The sequence below is a fragment of the Seriola lalandi genome, unplaced genomic scaffold, assembly GCF_002814215.2.
Source record: "Seriola lalandi dorsalis isolate HSWRI2012SDOR001 ecotype SW California unplaced genomic scaffold, Sedor1 jcf7180002053097, whole genome shotgun sequence".
Classification (NCBI taxonomy): Eukaryota; Metazoa; Chordata; class Actinopteri; order Carangiformes; family Carangidae; genus Seriola; species Seriola lalandi.
In genome coordinates, this window is record NW_019523650.1 from 539,506 (window position 1) to 561,760 (window position 22,255).

At 43.3% G+C, this 22,255-nt stretch overlaps 1 protein-coding gene across 1 annotated transcript in view; it reads left to right on the top strand.

The window, feature by feature from the left end:
- arb2a (ARB2 cotranscriptional regulator A) overlaps window positions 1–22,255 on the top strand; it is a gene marked incomplete at its 3' end in the record, with an annotated part of 105,222 nt that overhangs the window by 81,892 nt on the left and 1,075 nt on the right. The window contains exon 9 of the mRNA XM_023400954.2: window positions 16,526–16,642. Coding sequence (XP_023256722.1) covers window positions 16,526–16,642 — 117 coding nt within the window. The remainder of the gene's footprint in view (window positions 1–16,525; window positions 16,643–22,255) is intronic.

The following is a 22,255-nucleotide window of genomic DNA, read 5'->3' on the forward strand; positions in this document are numbered from 1 at the left end:
CACCCCCCTTGCCTGTTTCCACTTTTCACCGGCACTGTTGGCTTTGTATCTGCTTGGACAGTCTTCCTTCTCTTCCACCTATTCACTTGATGAGTGAGGATGCTGTCTTGGTTTCCTCAAGGATTCCCTGCTCTCTATCGCCTGTTAGCAGCATTTTTATGCAATTGTGAAGTCAATATTAATCAAAGCTTTCTGTTATGTCTTGAGTCAAGTTTATGACAGACAGACCCTAATCATTTAATATACACAGTGGAGTCCAAAAGTCTGAGACCACTTTCCCATTCACTTGTTGACCCCACTGCGTTCGTGTAGCTTTATGTGAGCTGAGGAGGTAAGGCACTGAAAGCAGGAAGCCTCGCCCTGCAGAGGTCTTTATACTAATCATGTCCTTGATTATTTCTCGAAGGTTTGCGTTTTGATTCGTGCGTACGTTCCATTGTGTGTTTATCCAGCATGGCGTCAGAGGTGGCGCAAGGCTCAGACTCCCATGATGCACCTCTTCTCTTTGTTCTGCCGTGTGAGAGCAGTGCGCGGCTTTGTCTGCCTCTCTCGTTCCTCTCGGCTCGTTGCCTCAGAGGCAAGGTCTCGCTCTCTTCCCTCTCCTCTACTTCAGAGCTCTCTCACTCTTTCATTCACTCTTTAATACCCATTGGGCACTGCTGTCCATTTCTTTCGCTCCTGTCGCTGGTGTTTGTTGTGTTTTACCTTCCTTCTTAATTCGTAATGAAACTCTCCTTCACTCACTCATTCTTTCTTTGCCCCTTGCCCCTGTTGTCAAACCACTCCACATTACTGTTCTTTTTTTTTTTTTGTGGCTCACATTCCTCCGAGCTTCTTTGGTCACACTCCTACTGTCTCGTCTCTCTTAACGCTGATCTGTAAACTTTCCTCTTCTCATTTTCTTTATTTATCTCATGCCCCGCATATATGGTCTCTCGTCTGTTCTTTGCTCTTCCCCTTTGCTTCCGATTCAGTCACTTTCTTTTTCTGTTCCCTCTCTTAACCTCAACTTCACATCGGCCTTGCTACTTCATTCTTTGCCATTTCACTCCCATCCTTCACTCAAGACTGAACTCACTTCTGTCTGTCTTCTTTACACTGTTTTTTATTCTGTCTTTTTCAACAAACATCTGTCTTAGAACACCAATTTTTCTCATTGCTTCCTCCTTCTCACCTTCCTTATTTACTGCACGTATTAAAAATTCATCTCTGAGCTGCTTTTTTTTTTAAATTTTGTGTAAAGCTGCAAAATGGTTAAAATTATTATCTGAACTTTATCATTCAATATTATATAAAATGTCAAATGAATATTTTTTTTTTCTTACCTGAAAATGTAAGTTGCTTTCAATGAAGTATCCTCATTTGTCTCCTTTTTCTGAGTGGATGCCACATTTTTTTGTCCTATTTGTCCTTTTGCTCTAACTTGCCGTTCATTCTTGCCAGTCTCTCACAGTCGCTGTTCCCACTGTGGGTTTTCCATGCATTCACCTGCTGTGTGTGGGTGTGTCAGCTGGTTACGACCTAGGTCACCTTCACCAGAGAGGGAATACGAGCGGTTGACGTGAGGTTTGAATGTGGTGAAGATGACATGTTGACAGCTCAAATGAATCGCTTGTCACATGTCATTTTTTTTTCTTTTCCTCCCCCCTTGTTAATTCTACCATAAGAATGCATACAATATACGAGAAGAATTTTGAGGACATACAGGGTTGCAAATTGTCAGGCAGGCATCACTCGAATTTAACACATTCAATCCAGTTTGCTTTTCTGTCTTTTTCTTTTTCTTTCTTTCTCTGCCCTCAAGACTGTGAATGGTCTCATTCTGCTGCGAATGTAGGAGGGAGAATAAGTCTTAGGAATTGAAAGGAGAGAAAGTGTTGTTTCTGAAAAGCTGCGAGGAGCAGCTAGGCGGATCCTGGTGCAAATGTCAGTGAACTCACTGACTCTAGGGTTGAAGTTTAAACCCTCTCTCCCTCCTCTGCTTCTATTTCTCTCGTCTTCTCTCTCCCCTTTGCTTTTTTTTCTTTCCTTCAAAGTCGGCATCTCCATCCACACCCGCCTCCTTCACTCTCTGCTCTCTGTCTTTCACTGCTTTTAAAGTTCATTGAATGGGGTGTTGGTATTCTGTGGTGTTTTCGCCTTGCCTACTCCAAACCCTCCAAACACCAGGGTCACAGCTTTCTTTTAGTCTGTTTGTAGAGAATTTTTCAGCATCAATGCATCACCTGCAGAATGATCATCATCCTGCACATATCACCAGTGTTTTAACACAGAACATACAATGATGGGATTGATGGCAAAGGGAAAATAGGAAACCGCACAGTGTCTCTGTCACTTCATATCCTCTGCACTTCAAGCTTGAAATACCCCGTACTGACTATTCAGCTGATCTATTCCCAACTCTATAGCCTCCGATACTTATGGAAAGCCTAGTTTGAATCCTTTATGGCAATTTTTTTCCAGGGGTGTGTTTTAGTTATGTACCTGCAGTGAAACATATTTAATTTTTTAAGCCTAGAAAGCTGACAGTGAAAAGAGATGAACTGTTTTATGTGCCATTTTAAGGCTTTATGTGCTGTGAAATACGATGGGGGTTATGAAAGAGCAAAAGGAAGGTAGAGAGAGGAAGCGAGAAGGAGAGCGAGCGAGAGACTCCTGGAGTGGAGCAGGCTTTGATGTCTTTGCTGGCTTGGAGCTCAATGCGGAACTCACTGAAGGGTAGGCCTTGCTTCATGGTGGGAATATGAAGCTGGATGCGCTGTCCAAGTAAAGAATATAACACACGCGCACATTTGAGCAGATTTTTTATTTTTTTTATACACTCATGTTTGTAAAATGTTTTCATCTTCAAGCATGAGTGTGCATTTTACTCCAAAGGGCTTGTTTGTTGTCCCAGTAAGCAAGGTTTTCATTTCTCCCCTGTCATGTCACTCATTAGTTTGTGGTTCATGTTCAGATCAGTTACCAGGCCACACTGGGTGGCTTAGTAATTCACAGTCCGTGTGTGTGTGTGTGTGTGTGTGTGTGTGTGTGTGTGTGTGTGTGTGCGCGCGCGTGTGTCCCTGTCTCATATATATTCTGCTTTCCTATTAGATGGCTTCACACTCGACGATTCCTCTGGACTCCTCTGACATCGGCTTTCATGCATGGCCTGCCTGCCTCTCTCCCTCTCCTTCTCCCTCACACTTTTTCGCTCTCTCGGCCTCAAATATTAAAAACATCTTGGTCGTGTCAGACATCTTTTAACACCCTTTCCACCACCTACCAGCTAGCATGTACTGTACACCCCCATCCATGCCCACTCTTTAACTTCCATCCATTCTTTATCCCTTTGCTCCCTCCATCCCTCTCCTTCCTTCCCCCCCAGTGTCCTGCCCCTTCCACCTTATGCACCCACCCCCACCCTTGTGTCTTCCACGTGATGGCACTTCTCCCATGAATCCAGCCTCTTTACCTCTTGCCCCCCCCCCCTTCTCTGTCTCTTCTTTCTTGCTCCCCTCCTTTATCTGTTTTTGTGTCTTTGCTTGGGGTGATGGTTAGTTGATTTGGTCTGATTTCTCTTTGATGAAAACACTAGGGGGCACTGCCTGTCCTTTGTTACCTCTCTGTTCCCTTAGCAGGCTTCGATGCATGTGTATTTTTGTATGCGTGTGTTCTGTCTGTGTCTGTCTGCCCGTGCATGTGCTCCTGCTTGTGTTTGTATTTTGTTAAAAAGCAGTCCCTTGTCTGTAATGGATGACACAGATCTGCATTCAGACAGACAGGAAGGCATGAAGGCAGGCAGGCGGCAGGTCTCTGGTGGTCACCAGGGCTAGTGCTCTGCACCCGACCGCACCCCCCTGTCCTTACTTCCACCCCCTATTTCTGTTTGGTGAACCCAGGGGTGTGGGTTAATGAAAAGGGCTTGGACCACCGAGAGGAGCGACAGTCATCTCACAGACACCTCTGCTCACCTCCAGCCCTCTGAGACCCTCTCTCCATGACAGGCCCCCCTCTCCATGTCTCTCTCCCCACGTCGACCCTCTGTCCCCTGGGTCACACCACATTGTCTGGCTGCCCGGTGGCCGCCAAAAACACAGCTCACCCAGCATGGCATTACACAAAGGTAGATAAACTAAAAGAGAGAGTGGTGCAGTTTTGAGTGGATGACAGTTTTTGTGTGTGAGGAAAAAGAGAATGCTTGAGAACAACTGCCCTGTTTGTCCAAAAGGCGGGTGATTTAGACAAGGGACCTTGGTTGCATTCGAGCCAGGGCGGCCCCAAAATAAAGATCAGCTCTAGACACCAGAGTTGGAGAGGAGACAGAGAGGACGCAGACCTTTGTTTCAACTCTGTCAGTTGAGAGCTTTTTGTGACGCTCCACTTCATGCGGCAGTACTCGAGTTGTTTTCTGTGTGTCTTTTATATATGCACGGTCCATACTATACAATTAGCGATCATGCTTACTTCTCTTGTGTACCCTTACGTCCGCTGATGAATGTGATTGTTTCTGAAGGAAACTCAGAATTATTGATTTGTTGTGGGATTCTTTTTTTTTTTTTTTTGTGGTAAGCAGACAGCTGATGAGGGGTGTTTGATAGTGCTAATTGGCAGCTCCCGTCCATGCAGTGTGTGGTTGGTGGTGGGTTGGGGCTGGGCGAAGTGAAGCGCTGCTATTGTTTAGAGGTGTCAAACCCAACACAGAACAAAGAGGACAGGAGAAATGTGCTGTGCTTGCCTATCAGTGTGCTGAAAGCAGCTAACGTACACACACACACACACACACACACACACACACACACACACACACACACACATGCACACACACACAAACACACACACGAATGAATATGTATTATATATGTATGAATGCACATGTGTACGTCCATCCACACACATCCACACACAACAGCACATTACCTGAAGTCATATACACCGGCATTCACTCACACACTGACATGCGCGCACTCATACACACAAACACCTTCTGACGCACACGTGCACACTCTTAGACAAACAGCCTGAAAATGACAAGATAATCACCACATTCAAACTTACCTTCAGCTCTGGGTAAATGCCTTTTTCTGAGATAAACTAATAAATATACTGTTTTCTTTTCAAACGTTCTCCACTGAAGGCCCTAATTAGCATACGCTGACAAAGACCTGACAGAGGTGTAATAGTTAAAAAGGTAATTTGACTACAAGTAGGAGTTTGGGTGGGGAAAAGGGTCAGTGTGCTCCCCCCACCCCCCCCCCATCCGCCTCTCTCTTTAATGGTTTATTCACGCTTTTCGAGGACTTTTTGCATGATTGACTGACAAGGTCTTTTTCCGAAATAGCATCTTCAGTAATGAGAAATAATTGACTCCCTAATCAAAAAAAGGGTTCATGGAATCCACAAACCCAACTGTAATCTTCTGTGGCATTTCCAGCAGAATTGACAGTCCTCATAGCTTCAGGCTCTATACCACTTTGATTTAATTGCTTTTTTTTTTTATAACATTAATAATATACTTTATACCGTATTATGTGTGTATGCTCTGTATGTGTGTGTGTGTGTATGTGTGTGTTTTTGTGTGTGTATGTGTATGTATGTGCTCCACACCCTTCTCTCAGGCTTTGTTTTTAATCAACAATATCACTTGAAAAGCACTTCAACTGGTATACTAGTTTTTGTAAATTTTACATTTAATTCATTAAGGGAATCATTGTGGTGATTTCATTATGTACTCCAGAGTATACTGCGGTGCTTGTTCCGCACATTATTTTAATAAACTACATTATAAAGCACTGAACAGAAGAATAACAAAAGTAAATTATTTTACATGTAAGTGTAAGTGCTTATATTTTATTCAAAATAGGGTTTCAGTGTCTGCTTTAAACAGTGGCATAATACTACTAATAATGATAATAATAATTATAATTATAAAAATAAAAAGAAGAAGGAGAATAAGAAGAAGAATGATTGTTTTATCTTTTTTAATCTCTGTCGTATCACTAAAATTGTATTAATTTAGATATCATTTACTTACTTTGGCATTATGTTTTTTTTGTTTTAGTTTTTTTTGCAGTAAAGAACACAAAGTTAAGGCTTTTCATTTTTATTTGTAACTTTGGACTATCTATGAAATTTAAATTTGTATTTAAGGCTAGAAGAGAAAATGTTTTTGCTGTTAAATCTGGTCCAACGGAACATCATGATACAGGTTAGATACTTGAAATGGATTTGTTTTTTTCTCTTACGCTGCCTGTTTAATTGGCTAATTGAATTGCTTTGTATTTTCTTATACCCTACATTAGTATTATTTTTAATCTTTTATTCCTATGTCTTGATTACTTTGGGCATAAAAATAATCATTTAAGCGAGTGCGCCTGGAGAACTGCAAAGTTTTTACATGATGGGGCAAATTAACTTGTAGCTTCCCCCAGCCTGTCCAATTTGTAATATGGCCTCAACCCCTTCTCTCTCTCTTTTTTTTCTGACTCATCTTTCCTCTCGTTAAAAAGCGGTTTTAAATCATGGCTAGTGGCAATGAGAAGTTAATTTCAGATTGTTATATATTTCCATTAATTTCAGTTGGCCTTCTGTAGTTTTCCCTCCCTCACTCTCTCCTTCCTTTGAGTACAGGGGATCACAGAGTCTGTTTTTTTTTTTTTTCTTTTCTTATTTTTTCTTTTTTGGGGGGCTCTCTCTTTCCCACTTGCCCCACAGCACAGGAGACGAGCAAATATGAAGAGTAGAGGATGATAAATGAAGGGAGGAACGCTCTCTTTGTCACTTTCTTTTACCTCTCCTCCCCTTTCCTTCTCCCCCGAACTTTTTTTTTTTTTTCTTTGGGCTTCTCACTCAGAGATGGGTCGAGTGGCCCTGGAAGTTTATACAAAACACCTCCCCCTGAGAATCTAACTCCTGCAGCCCTGAAGGGACACACACACACACACACACACACACACACACACCTGATTTGCCAGTAATGTGCAGAGCAGCAGGCGCCTCCAGATTTGTTGTTTTTGTTTAATTTTCCTTCTCTCCTTCCTCCCCCATTCACAGCTAAGGTGAAAAATAGTCCACTGAGAAATTTGGTAGATTTTGCCATCAGCAGGCTCCACCTTTTCAAAACACAAAGTAGCTGGGCTTCATGTGTTGATTTGTGAAGCAAGAAAGTGAATTTGTATGGATCTTAGGGGGGAAAAAAACAACATTTGTATGAAAAAAATGGGTACTTCTTGACAACAAGAAGAGTGAAGAAAGTCACACAATTGTTAAAATTCATCTCCACTTCAACCTTCTCACAACAAATTTAGAAGAATTGAGTGAAAATTCCACATCATAGCTTGTTGAAATTTTCTCACTGCACCCCAATTTAGAAATTTTGGCTCGAATGCCAACGTTGGGCTCAGTTAGTACAAGGAATCAGTGTTCATCAGCCCCTAAGGCTGTGTGTGTCTGCCTGTGTGTGTGTGTGTCTGTGTGTGTGTCTCAGAAATGGACAGCAGTACCCGATGGATATTTAACACATTAGCTTTGGCAGAGCTGAGAGTGGTGTGAAAACACACTGATTTCCTAAGTGGCAATCATATCAGCCTTGCCGTCAGAGAGGCAGCAGAGAGCAAACATCTGTGTGTGTGTGTCTGTGTGTGTGTGTGTGTCTGTCTGTGTGCGTGTGTGTGTGTGTGTCTGTGTGTGTGTGTGTGTGCGTGCGCGCGTGCGTGCGCGCGTGCGCGCGTGCGTGCGCGCGTGTGTTTGTTTGTGTGTGCCACAGAACATGCATGCAAAGTGATTGTGCACATCATTTTGACATTAATTCCAGTACTTTAGATTTGTACATTAAACTTTGTCAGTTTATTAGTGTGTGTTCGATTCACCAGGATTAAATTTGTTCACTTAACTTTTTTTTTTTTAATAATGTGCCTCAAAATACAACTGTGTTTCTTCCCTTTCTTTTCTTATTGTTTTATTGTATCTATCTACAGTTTTATCTGATGTTCAGGCTCTCTTTTTTTCTCTCTTCCTAGCTGCGTCTTTCTTTCTACATCCAGTCTTTTCCTCTCCCGGCCCAGGGTTTTTCCGTCTTTCTCTCGGCTTTTAAGCCTCTGTTGCGCCGTATGCCTGCTCTGCATGTGTGTCTCTCTCTGTCTGTCCGTGGTAAGCTGTCTCCTCCCTGCCAGGGTTCAGGGAGCTCTTGGTTCTCCTCCATGTCAGAATCACCCTGAGTTACGACACAAAGGTCTCAGCCTCCTCCTCCTCCCACCCTTGTTAGGCCCTCTCGCGCACTCCCTCCCTCCGTCAATCTCGTTCTCCCTCACCCTATCCATCCTGGTCTCCAGCCGAGAGTCACCCATCCGAAACTATGTTAAAACAGGGTCATCCCCCGGCGTGCACTTAAAGGCTGTCCCTTTAACCTGCTCTGAAATACTTACGGCTATTATTATAGCTTATAAATCATTAAGAAAGTTTAATTATACGAAAATTTCATGGTGGAAATGTGCAAGCTGACACATGGGAAGGGGAATTTAATGGGCCAGCAAGTCCCAGCACCGTGAGGGAAAATATTGAGGTTAGGTTTCTATTTTACAGCATTGCCGGAGGGTTGAGAGACAGGGAGAAAGACAAGAAAGAAGCACTTTCAGAGTGAGAGAGAGAGTTAGAGAAAAGGCGAGTGTAGATGATGAGGCCTCGACCGTTTCCACTGTGCAGAAGTAACTTTCTCATTTCGCTCTGTAGACCAAAGCTGTTAATATGGCCAGTTGATTTGGGAATGATGAAGACATTGCGCACCGTACCTTGTGCTGGTTTTCTTAACTAAGATGTAGTCTAATTAACACAAGACTTTAATTAGTCGCCATGCCGTAATTTCACTTTGTTAAGGAATGCTGCCTAATTAGAAATTATCATTTGGAGAATTTCTGTAATTGCTGTCACTAAACAATATATGAACATCCTTAACTGCTAATGTTACAAGACTTTGTCCACTTTCTTAATTGTGTCAATATCATTTCAATGTGAACATTATAGGGGTATAGCTCGAGCAGCTTGAGCAACAACTACCAGTCTTCTCATTGTGACAGAAATGTAATTGATCAAACTGTTGGGAGTTGATATCATTAACACTAACCTTAATTAGAAATTAACTGAATTGTTTTGTAGTAACTATGAAATGCTGCTATACATTTGACCAGCGTCTTGGCTCATCGGGTCTGAATGATTTGGTGGAGTTGTCAGTCAATTGAAAACCAATAGGAATTTAAGTGTTACAGGGATTTATTATTACTATGTGGAATTATATATCACTTACAGGAAGAAAAAAAGATTATGTGGAAAATTACTTATATGCATTCAAATGTCAAAAGAGATTCACTAAGTTATATACCATTGTTTGAGGAAGAATATATTTTTTGTATATACATGCATGATTGCACATACCTGTATGCACAAGCCAACTCCCCCACACATTTAAACTCTCACTCAACATCATCTTGAAGAAACTAATTCCATTATTTTGAGTTACCAGCCGTTGCTCTGCGCCATGGTCTGCCATTGTTTATGAGCTCTCCTTTACCCACAACCCTGTTCGTCCCTCCCTTCTTCTCTCCCTCCATCCCATCCTCCCTGCCCTCTCTCCCTCCTCCGTCTGCCCTTCCCGTCTTCCTCTTGTTTTCCACGCGGGCACAAGCGGGGCGCAGCGCCCACAGCCGGCAGGTTTCCTGGCACACTGCTCCTCATCCTCTGCCTTTTGTTTCCACCAGTGGACAACCGTTCTCCACTTCTGCTGTGTCAGTAAATATTTACTGGCCTTCCTTTTCCTCACTACCCCCACCGATGTTGGTGTGCAGGCTATCTGTCCATGCATGTGTCTGTGTGTCTGTATATATACATACATATGTGTGTGTGTGTGTGTGTGTGTGTGTGTGTGTGTGTGTGCGCGTCTGTGTGTGTATGGTTTATATGTCCATATACACATAGAATCTTCCCCAACATGCACACAGACAAACACACCACTTCCCACTAGCCTGCGTCCGGTGCTGTCACTCACACAATTCAGGAATGCCCCCTTCCTCACCCTTTCAGATCTCACCCCCTCTCCCTGCCCACCATCCTCCCTTTCTGTCTCTTCCTCATCTTTCCTCCATCATACATGCGGGGAACAGCCATGAGAGGAAACGGGAAAGACAGGAGGAAGTTATTGCAGTTTCATACTGCTCTCTCCCTCCCTCTCTACACCCTCGCCATAGCCAGGGTTCATGCACTGGAGAGTCAGAGGGGAAAAAACCCTGTGAGTAAATGCATGTGACCTCAGTGAGCAAAACCTCTGCACACTCCCACAGTACTGAAAGATGCACACACACAAACACACTCCTCCTCGCTCCCTAGGGCCCTGTGGCCTCGTGCTAGAGAGGGCTTCCTTCCTGCGGTTAAGACAAAGGAAGCTGGGGACCGACAGGGGACCTGGGACCGCTGCTTCAAAGCCACAGGAAGCGCTGGTGTTGTCTCTTCCTGTGGAGGGTGTCGGAGCGTGGGGGGCCAGCTGCCTGTGTTTTCACAGTCAGGGACGAACAGGGATGAGTGTGTGTGTGTGTGTGTGTGTGTTTGTGTGTGTATGTGTCACAGCGACAGGGAAGGTAGACTAGCTGAACACGCTGCACTTCCACTCCTATCCGCCCCTCTGTGACCTGAGATCAGTTGCTAGCAACATTCAGTAACACTTGGATCGGAATAAGAGCGACACACACATCATCCATGTGGTGAATCCCACAGTCATTAAGAGCCAAATCCAGCTGTGGATCATCAACTTAACCAGTGTTTATCTATAAGGCTATTGTCCTTATTGATTTATGATAGAAAGAAATCACTGCCAGAGCGTCAATCAGCCTTAATGTTTGTTTTTTCCAGCCCTTGCCACTGTCTTTGCAGACTCTACACATGCTTGCAATGTGTACATGTCTCTATGTGTTTGTGTTTGTGCTCATGTTCCAATGTTGGCGTGTAGGGATTTATGGGGGTGTATGTGTTAGTGTGTCTGCGCCATGTGTTTTCCAACCTTCCGGTGTGCACCCGCATACATGTTTGTTTGTTTTTTCTGTGTTCGCCCTGGCTTCTCTGATGCTCTCCTCTTACTCTCTGGCAGCAACAGGACAGTTAATCAATCAAATATTTAAGCAGTGCTTCAGTGCTCAGTGGGTAGTCCTAGATTATCTGTGGCTGTTGGCAGTGCATGGCGCAGCCACATTATAAGCCTCGTCTCTGACTGGCATCATCATGGGGCGCTTCTCTCTCTTTCTCTCTCTCTCTCTCTCTCTCCTCCTTCCCCTTGGCCTCTGCTCAGTCTTTGCACACTCCCACTACCACTCTACATTTTGTCTTCTTTTTTAGTCTCAATCATTTTCTGTCATTCTCTCTCTATCCCTTGTTTTCCTTCCTCTTGTTTGCTGCTCTCTATTCGCACTCTCTCTCTGTGTATAATTGTGGCTTTTCACATTGACTATCTGACAGTGAGCAAGGCCCCTTAAAGAGCTCTCATCTTTCTGTCTTTGCCTTTTTTTTCTCTTTTCTCTCACACTGCATTCTTTCTAGGGATGAGTCTGTCTGTCTCCCCGCGGGGATCTCCATTGTGGATTACCATTCAGTTTTCGCCCAATTATCTAGTGGCTTTCGCTGCCTTTGACACATAATTATCAAAGGCCTAAATAATTGTCTTTATTATTGCCGGTGTTTAGATGTAGCGTCAGCGGAGCAGTCGCGAGCAAGGGAGCGTCACGGGGAGAGGAGAGAAATGAAGTATTTATCTCGACCAGAGATTAGCTTAGCATGCTGTTAAATGATGTCTCGGCGCTTATTTCAACTCCTCGTCCAGATAAATAAACATGATTAATATGCCCCCCATTCCCTCCTTCATACACACACCCCTCATTTACATATACACACACCCATCACATATCACATTCTACGTCAGTGATGAAAATAAGATTACGCACAACAAAAAGTCTAGCAATTAGCTGGCTTTGTTGCAGGAAGCATCTTAAAGCGCTAAACACTGTACTTTGCTGAGGGCCATGTAAGAGGTCAGGTACAAGATACAAGGGTTAGAGAGAAGTGTGTGTGTGTGTGTGTGTGTATATATATATATGTTTGTCTGCATATGTGTGTGTGTATGAGTGCCTTCCAATGCGTAGGGATTGGCTATTTCATAGAGCTTGTGAAAAGCTAGATTTAGTAGAATTGTGCCAACCAGGGGGTCAGAAATCTGTGATGTTTGTGGGTCTCTATAGCAACCAAGCCCTCTGCAGAGAAATCAGAAAAGAGTGGTTTATGAGGGAGAAACAGAGTGGGGGGGGGGGGGTGGGGTTGTAGTTCATCCAGAGTGTGAATGTATATGGGGCGCGGGTGAACTCAAGTCTGCGTCATCACTTGTGACTCAGCTTTGTTATCATGTTTCAGAGAAATGAAAACGTGTATGTGTAGTTATGGTCAAATTAAAAACAAAATCACACTGAGGGAGAGTGTGTAAAAACAGCTTGTCACCGAAACGGATTAAGAAATTTCGGACACCTTTTTTCCTTGTAGCACACAGTAAATTATGATGTCAAAACAGCCTTGATAATTTGAATTAGACTCATAAGCGTGAAATAGTGCAGAAGATGGATGCTGATAAACATTTCATCGAGGTGCGGTTGTGAGAAAGGAGGGTGCTCTTAAAGCTGAGGACTCAAGTTCAGACCCTTGTGATGGGATGCATCATTTCCACTTACGCCTCTGCTTATGTTTTAGTAAGACAATGAAAGTCCACTTGCTTCAGGGATGCTGTTCTAAAGCTCACCTTGTGGTCTGATCTCCTTGTGAAGTGGGTCAAGGGAAAAGAGAATTTTCCTCATGGGGATCACTAAAAGATTCATAAATATTCTTTGTTGTGCACATCTGCCTGTCTGTCTCACATATCTGTCTTGCTTTGTCTCCTCATTCCTCTCTTTTTTTCTCTCTCCTATCATACTACTTTTACACATCCATTCAGCTTTCTCTTTTAACATTCTGCCTTTCTTAGTTTTTTTTTTTTTTTTTTTTTTTTTACATGCAAGCCCTCCATGTCCAAGCCCCACTCGAACTTTACTCTGCATATCCAGCTGCTTTAGCGTCAAAGGAAAGGCCAGCAGAGACATGGCAAATGTCTCAACATCTGTGTGTTGGTTTTAGCTCAACAAGTATTTCCACATGTTTCTCTTTTTCCCTGTCCGATACAAGACTGATCACAACAGCTGGTCTGTTTCCTTGTTAAAGCTGCAGGCTGCGGTTACATAGTGGATTAGCACATTTAACATTCTGGATAAAGATGGCTAACACTAACTCACAGGGTAACATGGTGTAAAAATTATAACATGATGAGTCATATGATAAGACAGCTTACATCTCTACCCCTTCGGGAGCGTGTGGCTTTATGGTTCTAACTGGTTGGTAAGTAAACCATGAGAATCACCCACCTAGCAGAAGACACAGACACGCTTAGATTTCTCTTTCAACATGTAGCTAACCACAGTTGTCATTGTGGCTTTTAAAACACGGGACCCAGTGGTGTCAAAATCATTGTGGTTTAGGGCCACACTGCATAGAGCACTCTCTCCTGGAGTCATTATTTGTCAACCTATTACCCCAACTGTTACCACAGCCAGCCATATGTGTGTAGGCATTGCGGCAATGAGACCTGTCAGAACGAGTGATTTATATAGCCAGTGGTGGGAGATGGAGTTCGTTGGTCTTTAATCTTTGGTTGAGGCATCATCAGGAAAACAGACTCCGTTTGGTGAGAGTCCCTGATTTATTTTCCTTCCTCATTTCAGCAAATACACAACACTGTGTGAGTATTTTTGAATAGCAAGTCACAGAGAAACTTGAGCACAAAAGTTGGTTAGAGAAGGGCAGAGACAAAGTAGTTTTTCATTGTATTTCAGACCAATAACATTTAGCCAGGGAAAACCAAAGAACATTCAGAGGTGAATCCAATCAATTTGAATGGCTTCTTTTGGATTTCAAAAGGTCTCGTTATCCGATTTTTAAAAAATTTTTCCCCCAGACGCATCTATCCAGCACCATCTACAAACCAGTTTCACTCCCACCTTACCAGCTGTGCCTTTGTCTTTGTTCATGCCTTTATCTTTGTCTAACTGCTGTCTATCATTCACTTGCTTCCCCAACAAACTCAAACTGCCCCTCTGTTGTGCAGTTCTCTCATAACTCCTCACATTCATTCCTACACACATATGCATACATCCACGTCTGTAGCATGCACATGCAGACATGCACACACACACACACACACACACACACACACACACACACACACACACACACACACACACTGCTCTGGTCGTCTTTCGTAGTGTCTTTTTCTGTGTCTTCTATCTATCTGCATATCCTTTGTTATGTTATGAAAGTATTTTGTTTTAAAAGTGGCCTGTCAAAATACTTTAAACAAAGATAGACTTAAACAACCTGTCATTATTGGCAGGTTGGCAAATACGGTTTACTTTGGCACAAGTTATCAAATTTATTATAGCTTAGTTACAGTTTTAATATGCCAGTGATTTCCAATGAACCTTAGCCATTTACGTTACATTGTGGGTTTCCATCAAAAATAAAAAAAATACTGGACTCCGATGGTTTTAAAGGGCATACAATAGGAGCAAGTAGAGACCCATTTATCCACTTGGAAAGTGGAAAAAATGTTTTCTGCCCAGGCTTGGGTGATGTTTTTGACTGGATTGAAGTAATGTGCTTAGTGTTTTCCATGGGCAGTCAGTCCACTGTCTCCTGTTTCCTGGCCTCTGTTAGCAGCCCTTATACTCAGGGACTGGCCCGTTTGGCTAGCACCAGAAAACAGGACCTTGACTGACACCTCCAGTTTTAAAAGGTTGACTTTGCTACTCCCACGGGCCCAGTTCTGCCAGAGGAAAGCTTTTCAACCAAGCGTGGATGAGGAAGGGAGTACAGAGAGGAGTCTGTATCTGTGTGTGTGTGTGTGTGTGTGTGCATGATTGTATGATTTTGTGTGAGCGAGGGAATTTGTCTGTGCATACATGTGCAGTGTCTGTCTTCTTTTGTTGTCTATCTCTACAGTTGTGCACTTTTTTCTTTATGCTTATGGTTGAACCTCCCCTCTCTTCCCTGCTTTATCCTCCACCATGCTGAAGACGCACCAGTGGAAGCCTTATCAGCTGGATGATGTATGAGTCCTTAGTGCCTTAATAGATTCCATTTATCTCTATACACTCCCACTTTAATTTGGCTGGGCAAGGGAGGATGTATTCAAATGCCCAGCGTCATTATGATGTACAGCCAGCCAGCTAGAGCTGGACTCTGTGATTGCTCCAGCCTCAGCCCCAGTGTCAGACACAGATTCATGCTGTAACCCCAGCTCAAACCCTCTATGGCCAAAAAAGTATCTTTATACTCATGTCTCAGCCATATTTTGTTTTGTTACACTTGAGCTTTTAGGCCAATATTGATCATATTCTTAAATGCAAGCTCCAACTAATGCCTGATAGTCCAGTCCCTGCCCTAGACTTAATAATACCTAGATCTCCCACTGAAGTGCTAAGTCTTATGCTCAGACACAAATCCATAAACACCATCACCATTTTCAGCCCACCCGAAGTCCAATAGTCCAGGATATTGCCAAGATTTTCCTCCCTCCAGATGACACTTAAGATTTCATTTAGTTAAAATTTGGTCCGTTCAGCCATAGCGCCATGTGTAGATGACCACACAACCACTACACTTAGTGCTATTCAGCAGCGCTATGACCATCCCCAGTCCGGCAGTCCTCTCTCCTAGATTCACTAAATCTATACAGTAAGTGATTGTTAACCTATTGTTGCAAGTCCTGTTCTCTTTTCTTCCCGTTTATCTTAAAGCGAAGCAGAGTGAAACAGCTCGTTCCCAATGCCTGGCTACAGTACTCCTTGGGGTAGGACCAGCGGTGTGGGAAGTCTATTGTAGTGCGGTAACAAGTCCTTTGTGTGACATTTTCCTTGGCGTTGACATTCAGAGGGGAATAGGAAGACGGGCCTGCTGATGCCACATTCTCTGTGACATGTGAAGGGAAAGGGTATTAAGAATGGGGACCGGGGTATTTGAACGTGCACAGGGAAGGACATTTGTACAGAATGTGACAAGGACATGCTATGGTGGAGCAGCTCTTTCATATTTCACTTTATAACATTATGCTATACACCAGGTTGAATCTGTATCCGCCAGTTACAAAGCTGTCCACTGGGCCAGTCCTATCATGGTCCAAGGAGTAGGCTGACAGTGTGTGCTGCACAGGGAATAAAATTTTTATTAGGCAAGTATCCACTGACACAAAGGGTATGTCATATTAAAATAATTTTATTCACATCTATGTAATTCAAAAACATGATTTTGTTTTTCTAAAGAGGTTATTATATTTCGTACAGCATAAAGTCTCTGTCGTTCAAATGTCTGAAATTAACAGTGGCTGTCTCATTAATATGCTAAAAGGCTGACAAACACAGATTTGATTTGCTTTTTGTTGCAGATGAATCAGAGGGAAATGCAGGTGAAGAATAGAGTGTGTGCTGTGGCTCTGACTGACTCCGCTCACAACATCTGGCTACAGGAGACCAGCAAAGGCACACAAGATTGGATGCAGCAGGTGAAATAACCACACACGCTCAAATACACAAACACACCATGAAGACAAACCAAGATGCTGCAAACCGTACAGGGGTCCATTCCTAGGCTCCCATCTCAACATGTAAATTCATCCAGAGGTCTCTCAGATTCTGCTCTTCTCTAATTTCTCCCTGCACAATTCCTCTGACCTACACAGGTACCCCTGACCAACAGCTAGCCTTAGAAGTCATAGAGAACCATTGTTTGCATGTTTTTCCTCTCTTTTTTTTTATCAGCCCCCTTCTTTTCCTTCCTGGGTGCATGTCAATGAATAACTGAGACAGTTAACCCTCACTGGTGTGTGTGTGTGCATGTGGCTGGGCATGCATGTGTAAGCATGCATGCGTTTCTATGCGCTTGTCGGTAAGCATGTGAGATAGAATGCGCGTGCATTTGCGTTAGCTTCATTTTAGCACTTGCCCTTTCTGATGTGACCTCTGAGCCATTTGCAGCACCTGGGCTCACTCAGTATGCACATACTGATGAGACCAGCCAAGACCAGAGTTGCTCGAGAGCCAGAGATGCAAATGTCATGCACGCGCGCACACACACACACACACACACACACACACACACACACTCTCACACTCTCACACTCGTGCACACCATACCTGTATTTGTATTACATCCTCTTTTATATCCCTTGCCTTTTGTTTTTGCTATTTCTGTCATCCCCCATTTCTGTGTGCGTGTGTGTGTTTGGTTTGTGTTCTCAAGTGTGTGTTACTTATCTACGAATGTGTACGTATGTTGGTTTGAGTTGTGGGGATTCAAGGTTGCACTGGCCCCCTTCTCCTTGTCTGGCATCTCCTATTTTTGATTCATCTAAGGGATGTGTGGGACACAGCATAATTGGAATGTTAAGTGATTTTCTATTTGTGATGATTACCCAGAACAATAAATTTGAAATAACCTTCTTTGTCCACTCGAAGGCAGGGGACAGGCAAGGATTCGCACTGTCTCGTGCTCATTAACCCACAGTCCTTTTTTGGCAGAATTAAGAGAGGAGCCTGCCTAATTAAAGGGAATTTTTCTAGAGGGAAACAGTGGCACACCTATGCTATGTCCTTCTCAATGATATACAAAAAAAGTAAATTTGGAGGAAGGGCGTACATCTTTAGATTTTACATGCTCTAGATTCCTTCTGCATGCGGCCCTGTTTGTGTTTGTTTCTATTCCTTAAATTCTTAATTCTCTTAATTTCCAACATAGTTTTGGACTCGCTATTCTAACAGAGTATTCTCTGTACTCTGTATTTCTCTCAGGGACCCTTAAATTCATTATGATAATCATTACACTAAATTTATTTAACAACAAAAATGTGTTAGTTTTTTCTTCTCAAAGAACAAATTAACTTGAAATGATTTGTCAGGAAATCAAAGAGTTTTGATTTCCTATTGTTCTCGCCAACTCACTGATAAAAATACGCTCAGTATTTTAATACAAAAGTGTTTAGACCATTTATTTTCTCTGCTAATTTAGTGTTAGTTGAAGACAGCTATGAATGATAAATACTGTAGATCAGTATGATGTGATGAGACAGACTTTAACAATCGGATTGATACTGACAGGGGAAACTAACAAAAATAATGTCTCATATTTCAAAACTGGAAACTTCAATTGTGTAATTGTATTTTATCACATCACTGGCTTCTGGGCATGGATGGCAGTGCTTGTTAACAAGCCCCCGGTCAGCTCGAGGATGGAGGTGAATCCAAAATCTAATCTGTCCCAGTCATTTACATTAGAAACCAATACTGTGTATGTGCGGTGGATCCACCAAAAGGTCAGAGTCCTTTTGTGTTTCACCCAATATGCTAATCCCATGGCTCTAGGCTGATTCAGGGGTTTCTATCGTTGGCTCAGTTTTCTTATGTTTCGCTTTGAATGATCACACAATCCACAGTCTAAAAGCACATGCATCTGTTGGTGCACTGCAAAACACATAATTCTCCATATCTGTATCAATAACCCATACACATCTTGAACGTAAGCAACACTTGCATTGCACACTGAGTTGAAAACTCACACACACATGGGCAGGGCAACCCAGATGTTGGAGTGCATCACAGAGGGGAGCTAGCAGTGAACCTGAATAATGCCCCGGGTGGTGTGTACGTAAATATGCGCCCATACGAATGGGTGGATGTGAGGTTCTGGCACCTCAACAGTGGACTGCTCTGTTCTCCTCGGACAAAGATAATTTCCCTACCCCCAGGGTTCAAGAAGTCACTAGATGGTGGGATGGAGAGATGAGAAGAGGAGTGTAAAAGACAGAAGATGGGATTTAGAGATCAGCACCTGCTGGGCCAGGTTATATCGACCAAATGGGTCAGACGAGCGACAAATGACGTCACTGCTAGGAGAGGAAGAGTGAAGGTGAGAGAAATGAAAAAGGAGTGGGAATAAGCAGAGGCAGAGATGGAAAGACTCATCCATTGACTGAGACAGAAAAAGAAATTGACAGAGAAATAAAGTATGAGAAATGTTCAATTATTTAAATCCTGTTGACTGCCGCCCAGAAAGCACAGGGTAGAGCTGTGGAAAAGAAACACAAAAAGACAGGTAGGATGTGAATGGAGTGAATACAGATGGAGGAGAGGAGATGAAGAGATGAATGTGGAGATAGATGAGTAGCATAGTGAGGAGAAGTGAGTGAGAGAGAGAAATGTGAATGATGGTGTACAGCTGGCAGCCTGTCACAGTCTCCAAGGTGTCTCCTGTCACTGTGCTGGCCTGCTGTCACACTCTAGTGGCCTGCCCAGAGCACACACACAGACAGACATACACACATGCACACACACATACAGAGTACACTATGGTCATGAATAAACCATCCTAATCCATAGAGATTATACAGCAACTGGAAGAGTTGGTAGAGACAGACACAGAGCGAGTGAGCAAGAATTGATACTCGGAACTACTTTTGGAGAAGTTAGGTTGCAGACTGTCATGTGTGTTATGGTTTAGGAGACTTTTGTACACTTGGCACAGAGTTTCTATCATGGGACTTAGTCCTGTGTGTTTTGAGAAAGGAGAGGTGGAGATACTGTTTTACAGTGAAATGGAGCCAACTGTATGCAATTGAAAATATATACAGAGGGGACCAAAAGTAGAGACCACAGTGGTCTCACCCCACCATACTACTACACAAGTTGTATTTAATCTTTGCATTCAGATCTATATAACAGTTTTACTGAAAAAAGCAACAAATTTCATAGTTCAGTCACTTCCTTTATCCAGTTTCTATATACTCAGTTTTTGCTTTGTGATAACACTCATGAATTCTGGCCAAACCTGGCATAGACATCACATTTTAAAGGCCCTGTGTGTGTATTCCTGTGACACTTAATGTGTAGTGGATATGGACACCTATGAGAGACCTATTTGGTACTTATGATGGCTCCATTAGATCACCCTACCATCAGCTGAGTGCAGTGTTTTGTGACCATTACTATTTGTGTGTGTGTGTGTGTGTGTGCGTGTGTGTGCGTGTGTGCGCGTGTGTGCGTTGTACACGTGAAAGAAGCGCAGAGTGGTTTCCACTCTGACTTGCAGAAGGCAGCAGGTGGTGGATCACACCCACAGGCAGACATGCACATATCACATCACAGAGAAGGCTTAAAAGCATCCCTCACATGTAGAGGGTTAGAGCTGACACCTGTTTGTCATTTACACTCTCAGACCATGCTGTTAGATTATTACTTAGCCTCAGCACTGCGTCTTAAACTCTTAACTTTAAAGGATCTTTTAGAACTTCGTTTCTACGTAATGTTGATACTGGGATTAAGTGAAATAAATGCATTGTGCAACAATGTGTCAACAATGTGTCTGCTTGAGTTTGTGCATGGATACGTGTATGTGTGCATATCCAGCGCAAATCCAAACATACACTCAGACTCAAATGCACGGAGCGGTAGAAGTGGGGGGAAGAGTCAAATCTGTTTACATGTTTGTTTCTCTGTCTGCCTTTAGTTCAAAGACGCCATTGATCGGCGGACGAGCTGCTTGAAGTGATGATGCTACGCGTCAGAGGCAGCTGATTTGATGTGCCATCCTTTTGTCACATCACCCCTCTCTAATCCCAGCCAGTAGGCCTTGCCTTTATGTGACTGCTGTTATGCCTGCGGTCTCCCACAGCACTGGGGCTGTGTGCTATGTGTGTGTGTGTGTGCATTTATGCAAGAGTTTGTGTGCACATGTGTGTTGTTGCCTTGACAAATCTATTCAAACCCCGGCCTCCCTGCCTCCATTGGTGGTGATGGTGGGGATGAAGGGGGAGGGAGGAGGGCCCTTTGAAAGACTCCCCTCCTTCCCCTCTCTGCAGCCGCCTTCAGCCCACTGCTCCACAGCCCAGCTGACATCTTCCTCCAGACAGACTGAATGAATTAAAGGAGATACAATGAGACACTTGATGTAGCAGTCAAGGAGCCCCACTGCTTCTGTGCTGCTCTACACCGCTCTGCCCTCAAGCCAAGGCTCAGAGGAGAGCACATCTAGGGCAAAGCAAAGGATCTAAAAATACACAATATGCCACTGTTTACCAAGATGACTTGTCATCTTCCCCCAACACCGAACCCCCATTCCTCCTCCACTCCAATCCCCCTCATCTCTATGCCGATCTTTCTTCAACCTCTTTGGCTCCTCTTACGCTATACTCCTTCCGACTGCTAGCACTTTTGATTGACAAGGCTGGAGAAATGAAATATAGAGGATGGGAGTGAAGGGCCATTTCTACTTAAGAGGTGGATTTACTTCATTTTTATTTCTTTTGATTGGATAGTAATGGATCACACATGAGCCAGACTTTTCTTTGATAACAGAACTCTCTGTACACTGCTCCCCACTGAATTCTGTTTACTTACTTGTTGATATTACTACTACTTACTTATCGATATTTTCTAAGGATAAGCGAACATTGGCCAGATGTTTGATCATGGTTATCTCCCGTATATTTCTCTGTGAGCTTAAAGTAAATAAAGTACTGTGCAACAAAAGTAGCAGACAATAACAAAATACATTTAATTTGACATAGCTGCAGAAACTTCTATAGACAAAAAGCTAAGAGGGGCTCAATTAGGCATCAAGTATATTCATTGTGTATTTTTACATATTTATACAGAAAAACAACTTCATATCCCGGGAATAGGGTGTGTGTGTTTGTGTCTGATGTGACCCTGGATTTTTTTGCATGTATTTTTTGGAGGGGCTGAAGTGGGAGAAGTTTCACACATTTGTCTATCCAGTCCCTCCCGTTTCAGGGCCTTGGGAGTCAGGGTCGCTGAGGGCAAAAATGCGTGTGTGCCTTTGCGTGCGCATTTGAGTTTGAAGGGTTCACAACGCTGCTCATCTTTGAGAGAGACCCCCCGCAAAGCAATCACTGACCCACACACACAAGCACATACGCACACACAAGCATGCACAACACTGTAATGGCTGTCAGGGGGCCAGGGTGAAAGTAAACAAGGGCAGATAAGCAGTGATTCAGAAGGACGCCAGCTGCACATTCTAATCTCTTTACATTTTCTCTTTCTTCTATTGAACTTTTATCTTATCTGGGGAACGTCTTCTCCAAGCATTCCTTCTCAACCTC